Source organism: Symphodus melops (genome assembly GCF_947650265.1).
Source record: "Symphodus melops genome assembly, chromosome: 5".
Taxonomy (NCBI): Eukaryota; Metazoa; Chordata; class Actinopteri; order Labriformes; family Labridae; genus Symphodus; species Symphodus melops.
This window is the reverse complement of record NC_136695.1, coordinates 22869607-22879847: the sequence shown is the minus strand read 5'-3', so window position 1 is coordinate 22879847 and position 10241 is coordinate 22869607. Positions and strand designations below refer to the sequence as shown.

General features: G+C 39.8%; 1 protein-coding gene across 1 annotated transcript in view; it reads right to left on the bottom strand.

The window, feature by feature from the left end:
* Positions 1-5998: 5998 nt before the first annotated feature.
* Positions 5999-10241, bottom strand: part of erfl3 (Ets2 repressor factor like 3) — a 46663-nt gene continuing 42420 nt past the window's right edge. Inside the window, exon 5 of the mRNA XM_079343059.1 lies at positions 5999-10066. Coding sequence (XP_079199185.1) covers positions 9371-10066 — 696 coding nt within the window. The 3' untranslated portion in view covers positions 5999-9370. The remainder of the gene's footprint in view (positions 10067-10241) is intronic.

Genomic DNA, 10241 nt, shown 5'->3' with positions numbered 1-10241 from the left:
ACTGGATTTAAAAAATGTAGCTACTGCCTTCCCAACATGAACCGTGTAGAATTTAAAAGCTGATATTAACTACCTCCTGCAGCTCTGCAAAAGAATGGAGTCATCAGAGAAGGCCTGAATTTGACAATAGACAAACCACATTTAGGTACCCTTTCCTTGCTAGCATCACAGCTGTATAGATTTTTAATATCGGTAGGTTGGTTTAACACTTTGTTCCAGACTGAAATGTCTCAATAACTATTGATAGATCAACATTAATGTTTTTGGATGATTTTAATGACTTTGGTAATCTCTGACTTTCCTCCAGCACTACCATGTTTACACTTTATTTGTACAATTTTTTTTTTTTAAATTCTGGAGTTATTGCAACATTTTTCATGTTGTCTGCAGTGTTAAATGACATAGGAGCTCGCCTGACCTTTTAGTTAAAACATTCACAAGGTTGAAATCGTAATGTGTCCAGGATTCTGTTTATGACAAATATCTGCTACAGTAATGACATTACCAAAAGCCTCTTCAGAACTTTGTGCTTACTGCCAAAATGCTACTTTTAACATGCTAATACACAAACCTACCTGTTGGACATCAGACCAGCTTAGCGTCAGCTTGTTAGCATTGTCATTGTAAGCATATTAACATGCTTTCATTTGGCTGTATTCTTGTGCCTCGTCTCTAAGACATTCTAATATTCAAGACAAACTGATCATAATATTATACTTCAGACATTTAGCCTTCTTTGAAATATAATGTCTGATTGCACTTCCGGACAGTTTTAATTTTGGTTTTCTGCCATCAAACATCCACAGGTCACAGAGGAACATTTCTACCAAATCCTTTAATCATAAGTGGCTCTGAGTATTTGATTGGCTTAGTACTTTTAATTTTTCCACTGAACTTGTGAACTCTTTACCTCGGGCTTTTAAGAAATAGTGTGTTACTGAGAGAGTGGAAGGGCTAATTGTGTATCAACTGTCAGCAGAGGACACATCTTCTCCTTCAGCTTAGGAGAGAATAATATTAGCTCACACACAGATATTACACTAGTTTAAAAAAAACTGTTACAGTAAAAGGATGTTGCCAAAAGAAATGTAGGCATATACCTATTGTTGGGCAGTAACATCACATGTACTTAAACTACATTTTAGCGTTGTTGTTTTCTTAATGAACTAGCTTTTCAGAAGCTTTGCTGTTTTATTGATGAAGTAGTACGATAAGCAAGCTACATTCTCCACAGGACAAAGCTGAAGCTGGGGGTGCACTCTGTCTCCGTCTGGAAATCAAAATGTTAAGGATGAGTAGGAGACATGCAAACATGTACTTGTATCTGATGATCTACTTCTGTAGGACTGTGACATCACAGTCTAATCCTTGATGTCCACGTCCTGCTGGTGCGGAACTGGGGGAACATACATGAAGATAGATAGATAAATAGATAGATAGATAGATAGATAGATAGATAGATAGATAGATAGATAGATAGATAGATAGATAGATAGATAGATAGATAGATAGATAGATAGATAGATAGATAGATAGATAGATAGATAGATAGATAGATAGATAGATAGATAGATAGATAGATAGATAGATAGATAGATAAACCAAATTGATTTAGCTGGCCAAGTAGCTTAAGTAAATAACTAATGGAAGTTTACCTATACAGCATCTTTCAAGGACATTAAAAGATTAAAAAAAGGTGAATTAAGAGATAGCAACAGAAAATAATAAGACAGCTACACAGACGCAGACATAGGCAGGTTAAACAGATACAGCTGGTTGTTTTAGTACAGAGCCTTCTAACTAAACGATAAAGCATCACTGTGACCAAAATGGGCTCGATACTGTGACTGTATCTAAGCCTGCTACACTTCTACAAGGGGTGGCTTTGGTGTATTAAAGCTTGATTTTATGTAGCTTAACCATACAGAGTAACTACTAGCTTAGCTCACTACATTTTACAAGTAGCACTGCATATACATTCTTTCAAGAGTCTCTCTGTTTACAGCAGCTACTGAAGCCTGACCAGCTCCTTCATATTGTTCGTATTAGCTTCACTGCAAAGCTAAATTGCTCGGGAAAAAAAATCATCAAAGCAATGATAAATTCGAACAGAGAGGGCATCCAGACAAGCTTTAGTGCAGAGAACAGTACGCCCTTGTACTCAATACATTCCTGTTCACAGTAACTTTACACCCCTCAGCTGTTCCTCAGGGTCCACATCAGGTCCTGGTGCTGGAGACTAGACTCTCATGGACACACAGATTCCTGCCTGTTTAAGAGAAGATGAGGAGCGAGTGATTATCAAGCAAAAGTCATTTAACCTGTTTTCTTGTTTGACAGTTTGTTTTAATTTTGCTCCAGACTATCCAGTGTATACAACAGTTTCTGTTTATAAGCAGTGCAAAAGTCTACTATACACTTCTAGTATAAAATACACAAAGGCCTAGTTTATAACCATGGATTTAAATGAAGTTATTCTTTCTTTTTATCCATGTTCAAATGGAAATTAAAAAAAAATAGATTTTGTAATGAAATCTGACAAAAGATGTCCCCACTTTAGAACCATGTTTGAAGTCAGTGGAAATGAGTCAGTGGTATAGAAAGTACAGGTAGTCACCGTCTTCATGTTCCTTAAGCAATAAGTGACTTAAAGCAGCAAAAACAAAGTAATTCTAAAACACTGTCCTTCTACCGTAAACTGTAAAAAGACTGACCTTCTATTTTTCTGGACACTATGAAATGTGTACAGCACCATGACAGCACTTCAACTTAAAGCTGCGTATTCTGCAGTGCATTCATCCAACAACAGGGGGAGACGTTCAATGTGAAATAGAAATGCAGATGGCGCAAAGTACAGCACATTTGTTTCAACAGTGTAAAGAAAAAATGTGCCGAGTTGAGTCTTGTTCAGTTAATTCTTATTAATCGCTGACACAACACAACAGTCACTGACTGTCAGCCCTAAAAAGTTAAAGTAAAATTAATACATTTCTTTTAAGGTAAAAAAAAAAAGGTTGAACAAAATGGCAAGAAGGAAGGCGGGAAAGGAAAAATATAAGTAACAGAATTTCAAACAAACCACATCAGTGTGTACATACACTCATCTGTGCTCAGTGTGACTGAAAGCGGACGCTGCAACTCTCCTGTGTGGTGCAGCTTTTCTCTGTATGGTGGAGGATGTGGTAACCTTACTCGCATGCCTCTGTATGATGTTGTACCGTAGCTTTGAGAGAGGATGCAACATCTATATGTGTGTGTGTGTGCATTCACAAAAGCTTCTCTCTGTGCAGCGTGTGCATAATGCATAGTGCTGTGGTCATATGTGGAGCACAAAAACTGCTCTGCGCTGTTTTCTGCGAAAGCAAGCGCTCAAGAGGAAGCAAGTGGAGAGAGGGATGTGGCACAGGTGAGAGAGTACAGTGGTTCCTGTGGTCTCTCTGTCTTGTTCTTTCTTTTTTTCTGCTGTGAATGGAGCACCTGGATGACTTGTGTGTGAACAGTCAACACACACATGCAGATACAGTGACCCTAGCCAAGGTCAAATATGGTTAAAACCAGGCTACATGAGTCATATGTTGCATACTGACGTATTTGGAGCACAGGAGCTTTTTTTTGTCAGGTAATGTTAACATTCCCCTTTACATTTTTCACTGGTTACTCATGAAGTAGTCCCCATTATACTGTCACAACCCTTTGAAACATGTTATGACCAGAAAAATGACGGTGATTGTTTTTAAAACGATAGTTAAGGATTTTTTCCAAGTATGCAGTAGTCACTTCTCCATATTAATGTTGATGAAGTTGATGTGGAAGTATTAATGTTGATGAAGTTCCTGGAGGCTTGACTCATTCCTCCTCTCTATAAAGGCCACTGCTGTGATTACTCTGTAAGACCTGCAGAACGAAATCTGCTCTCATTACTCCAGCAAAAATAGTTTCTTTTCTGATATTCAGTGATATCTTTCCTGAAGCTTCATAAATCAGCTCAAACACGTCTACTCATTCAGCCCACAATTGCCAAATAATTAAAATAGGACATCTTTACACCAACATATCTTGTCTAGTGGCAACAAGTAAGATGTGGTTTCTCCTGTCTTGGACTGATCGATTCAAAGAATGCATTATTTAATTTAGTTACATCAATATGGGAATAAACAACATTGAAACTACATACCTTCATTTTAGTTTTTTTTTTCAAGCCAGAACCAATTTTTTTTTTAGTTCATGTTTCTCACTTTTACAGTATAAAGATAGACTTGTGGTGTTGAGTATGTTTGATTGCCTTTTTTTTCAGTTTAATGTTAAATATGATTTTTTTGATCCAGAAGTTTAAGGATAGAAACTATTTTCTCCAGCAGCACCTCTTCTCTTAGGCTACCTGCAAAAAGTGTGTGATTAAGAGTTAGCACTGCAACAGGTTCAAAGGTAAACAGGGAGCCTTATGTGGACACTATGTGGGTGAGTAGGCAGAACAACAGACTAAGTGTTTTTCTTCATCACTGCTGTGTATACAACCTCAAAGGCTTCTTTCATACATTTAAGTGCTCATTATAACCATGCTACTTTTATAAAGGCTAAGTTAAAGGACATGGTCTTCATTTTTCATCATTTAAAACTACAATTTCCATCAATAAATCGATTCTCCCTCGGTGCATGAATATGAGACATCGACGTTCATTTGAAGTGACCTAGCTCAACTTAACTGAACATTATTTTAACCTAAACCAAAACATGGCTGAAGACTAAATAGATTAATAGATTAATCATTAATTAATTATTAAAAATTATCATAAAATTAATTCAGACAGAAAGGTCTATTTTTTCTGTAAGTACTTTTGTAGCTTTTGAATTCCTAAAAAGTGAACAAAATAATACAACAATCTTTTTGCTCACAACATGTTGTTATGCTATGTTTGGGGACTTCAAGGGCTCTGTAAACCTTTAAAAATGATAAATAAAATAAATGATAAAATGATAAAATATTTTGTCTTTTAAAAAAAGAGAAATAAGTTCCCAAAGACTAAGACTAAGTCTGAATTACTTGAGATTTACATGGATTAAAACAAAAATGTTGATGTTCTAATAGCTTTGCACATTTTATTTATGTTCATTTGTTTATGAAAGCATCAATCTGTAAGATATATACTGACTTTACTGTAAATCATAAAATTACCTTCCCTCACAATCAGAAATAAATAAATGCTTTGTTGAAGTGCTGGCTTCTCCGACAACAATGCGGCAGTCAGTCCTTCTGAGTTTCAATTCAACTTCCTGGAATGGTTTGTTGTTGTTTTGACCAGAGAAGGGAGGCGGTTTTAAATCACCCCACACAGTCGTTTTGAAAGCCTTTGGGTTTGCCAAGCAAACGGCAAACAAACAGGTGTTGCAGTGATGGAAGCAGGCAATCAAAATGGTCCATGATAAATGATAAATATTGGAGATGCTTTTGAAAAATGGAGAGTGGTTAGGACACAGAAAAGTTTGAAGACCGATGATTAGTTGGCTAAACACTGAAGCTCCAGCATCCGTGACACGGCAACCTCCGTTAACATTGACCTCAGGGAAGAAGTGGCGGTGGGAGACAGTGCTCTCCAATATTTTTAATTTAGAGTCTACCAATTTTAAACGCTAGGTGTCAGAGTTACATATTGCTCCTTTAATTAAAATTATTTATTAATTATAATTTTAAAAATATATTGTGTAATATCTGTATAAAAAGTCACCGCCAATTTTCTTTTTTTTTTCCTTAAGAAATTCTCTCACTTTCAGTCTTTTGGACAAATTGCTTACAAAAGTCAAATGTCATTTTGAAGTGACCTCAGAAATACCTGAAGCTCAAATACTTGTGTTGGCATGTTGATGAGACGAGAAGAAAGGAGCTAATCTCCCTGTTTACAAAAAAAACCTGCCAATAAAACTCAACAGTCTTATTATGTGTCACTAATAAATATGGATGATTGAGAGAACAGCAGACATAAACAACACATTGATATTCATATTGGGTTTTAACCAGTTTTAATTAACCCTGATTACAGCTTAATTACAAGTTTGGAAAAAAAACACTAAAGAAGTGGAGAAATTCAATGTTACATCATGGTATTAACTCTCATCTCTCCATCTGAGTGTTATGTAACTGCTCGGGGGAGACGAGGCAAAAGAAGAGACTGAAAGAGGGGGGAAGAGAGACCTTTACACAGTCAAACAATACACATCTTTTTTCTTCTTTTGAAATATACCCCTCCCCCCAAAAAATTTACAAGAGCAAGAGAGAGATAAAAGTAACATTATAAAACAAAAATTACAATACATGACAAAAAGATAAAACCCCTCCTCCCTTTCTCTCTAAAGAAGACCCTTTGCCGCTGCCCTTCTCCTATCTGCCTTGGGTGTTTTTTTTCTGTCAGCATCAAAATTAATATTACACATTTTAGTTATTTTACATTTTTAAAAACTTAAAAAGTAAAACATCTCTGGTTTATGGGGCTTCAAGGAGAAAGGAGCTTGGATGTACACAACGTAAAAAGCAACAGCTAACAGAGCCATGGAATAATAATAATGCCAGATGGAAAGGTACATAACCCAATGGGAACAATAATAACATCCAACAATAATCAATATCAACATCAGAAAAATAAACTGAGAAACCTTTCTTCTTTTGATAGAGAGATGTAACTGTGCTTTTTATCTAGCGTTCTGTGACTGTAGAGGCCAGGAACAGGACGAGAGATAGCCTGTGTTACAATCAAGAGTCCAGTCGATCTTTTTACCCTGCAATATCATGACCGAGTCAGACTGCCCCTCAGTTAGCGGGACGTCAGACAAAGCCTGAAACAGAGCGAGGAAAAAAGGAAATGGAAAGAGGAAAGAGTGCAGAGCAGGTAAGACAGATTCCTCATCTGTTACTGACATATGACAAGTAGTAATAAGGCAGCTATCAGTTCAGGTACAGAGTCAGGAATCAGTGAGGGTGAGTGTGTGTGTGTGCGTGTGTGTGCGTGTTGTGACATGCTCCAGTCCAGCCCACAGGGGTCTGATGAGGAAATACAATCAGCTCAGCCACACAGACCGCCTGGAGGCAGTCGATCTCACACGTCGCTGCTATAGATCTGACTTGTCGCTCGCCAGGCGGGGACAGGCTGCTGGTTAACACAGCTCGCCTCAGTGACCAATCAGACCCCTCCATGACCTGGCCAGAATGTTAAACATAATCATTTGTGTATGTGTGAATGTGCATAGTTGGAGAGGGGCCTTTAAGGACAGGGTCTCACATGTTCCAGGCTATCATACAGTAATGATTAACCCCTTTACCCCCTCCCCCTTGTTGCTGTGAACTTTGGAGCATTATGCTAAGTGGAATAAAAGACAGGATTACTACTCCACTAATAACCCATTGGCTAACAATGAGCACACAGGTACACACACAGAGAGAGCCTGGAGAGATGGCCTAGGGCCAGGAGAGTTCAAGACTGGGAGAACCCGACAAGCTCGACTGTGTAGACGGGAAGGAGAAGAGTGCTGCCTGCTGAAGACACAGCGAACAGCAGAGTGAATCATTGTCAGTCTCTTGAACTCTTTTGCTGGTTTTGTGGCTTGTTTCTTCTATGAAACAAATTTACAAGAAAAACCTGGACCTCCACCCCCTTTTTATCTTGTCCACCCACCCTCCATGTAACCGAACATCACTACGCGAGTTTCTGACCACTTCAAAATAAAATCCACTTACAAAATCAATCTTACCATTAAAATGCTTATGGCTCTCTTTAAAATGTAACTCCTTTCATTTTATAATATTTAGAATATATAAAGATATAGTCTGTTTGTGTGTTATTAGAGCTCAGTTTGAACTTTTATACATGCTATAAAAACAAGGCATAGATAGGCTGTGTGTGAGTGTGTGTGTGTGTGTGAGGTCTCTCAGCCTCTCACAGGCCCGGCACTGTTTAACACTCTCAGGGTCTGAGGATGATGCCACTTCAGGGAGAGCTGGAGGTCCGGACAGTGTGTGTCTATTTGGGGACTAAAGGCAGTGTTGTGTCTGTATGTGTGTTTGCTGGTTCAGTTATTAAACATTATGATTGTTAGAGAAGCTTTAGCTGGTGATCTAGTATTCTGTGCTGCTTGGCCTGCAGATTATTTTTTATTTTTTTTTAAAGATGTACAAGCCATGTTAGATGAGGTGATTAGGCTGTCGAACAGTTACATGAACGCCTCAAAATCCCTCCTGCTGCCTTCCCCCACGGTTGGTCCCATATGCTGTCCCTTTTCTACAATGTTCTCCTCTTCAAGCTTCAACTCAAATCTTCCTGGGGTTACAGTTATTTCATAAAAGGAGTCGTGTTTCCACAGGTTCTTCGCAAGAGAAAAAAGTAACAGGACAGGAGAGAGACAGGAAAAGGTTATACAAAAGTCAAAAGCTCTAAGAGAACAGTGTGCGAGAGTCAAAGTCAGTGTATTTGCGAATGTGTAAGTGTGTGTGTGTGTAAGTGTGTGTGTGTGTGTGTGTGTGTGTACTTTTGTGATTTCCATCGTGGGTCTTCTTCACTGTTGGCTGTGTTTTTTTCCTGTGTGTTTGTGTGCATGATTCCAATAAACATACAGCAATAGACTTCCCTGAGTGGAGTGGGCCAGGTTTAAAAGTCAATCAGAAAACACCAACGGCCCCACTCTTCAGTCTTTGAGACACACTTGTTTTTTTTTATGTCAGTATCTATTTTTCAACTTTACAAGCATTTCATGACTTAAAGAATGATTAATCATTGCACTCTTCTTTATCCTTTGCTCTCTTTCCTGTACATCCAGGGTTGTGGGTTTTTAGATACAGGCACTTATCAAAGTCCCACCAGCTTTTAGGAAAAAGAACATAGAGGAGAGTGTGCGCAACATCATCCTGGGTGTGTTTCTGGGTTGTAAGGGAGTGTGTGTCTCCTCAGGAAAGTGCTGCTGATTTGACGGATGGGGTCTGAATGAGGGAGCTGTGCTACCGGTGTAGGGCATGGGGAGCTTCACTGGCCAGGTGGGAGGGGAACTTGGAGTCAAGTTTCATCGGGGAAGTCTCCCTCTGATTTCACCCCCGTCTCAGTCACTGGTGGCGGGGATGGCTCAGTCTGAGTGAGTCCCACTCCCCAAAAAGGATGTGTCCCAGAAGAACCCTGATCCAGACAGAGGTCTGGTGAAAGATTTGACAAAATAAGAGTCCGGTTTTCTTTGAGGTGAAGGTTTAGTATGTGTGTGTATGTTGGACTGAGCTCTCAGCTCACTGGAGGATTCAGGAATCTAGTTTGTAAGTGTGGAGGAGGGATAACAGAGGGACCATTTACACACCCCTGTTCCACCTCCAGTACTACTGGAGCAGTAGTGTTTGTGTCTCTCATCAGCAGTCTTTGTTTTCCAGAGACAGCTGCGCAGTGGCACGATGCAGCTCAGCACTCACTCTCCGCTGCGAGGACAACGGTGTGGTTAAAGAGCCCTCGTACGTCAACGGTGGAGGACTGTCTCCATCCCCGCTGCCTGTCCCATCTTCATCCATCTCCATCCGGCCATTACTTTGCCTCTCTCGTTCCCTCTCCTCCTGCGGTCGTACTTTCTTGTCGTCGGACTCCTCCTGTGAGGCCTCCATGCGCTGGTCTTCACTCCAGCGCCTCTTGAATCGTAACTTCAGGGGGATGCATTTTGTCTGGGAAGCTCCAGCTGAGCCTGTCTGAGGGGGAGGAGTGTGACCATCCCCTGATTCGACGGGTTCAATCTTGAGGGTGGGCAACCCGCGATGCAAAGTGGAGTGTGTGTGATGATGTGAGGTGAAGAAGGGCATCAGGCTAGGCGGAGGTGGAGCAGGGGCTTTAAAGACGTCCTCGTCGAGGTCCTCATCAGGATGGGGATGGTGTTTGGGCACTGCTGTGCCGTTAGTATGGTGGTGGTGATGATGGTGGTGGTGGTATTGGTGGTTGGGGGCTCTGGAGTTGCGAGGGGAAAAGAGCTCGAAATCCTCGTCTCTCTCATCTGGGTCCTCATCACTGATGTCGGTCACCTCCACCTCTTCCTCTGACTCGATATCAGAGATGGGCTCCACCTGGTGAATAAGACAAACATGAAACAGATGAGGACGAACACAACAGGAAAAGAGGACGTTATAGAAGCCACTGATTAATCCTAATACAACATTTTAGTCATCTGATGATTAATTAAAATTAATCAATTAATTAAAACGTTTTTTTTTTCTCGTTCAAATAGAGTCTGAGTCTGAA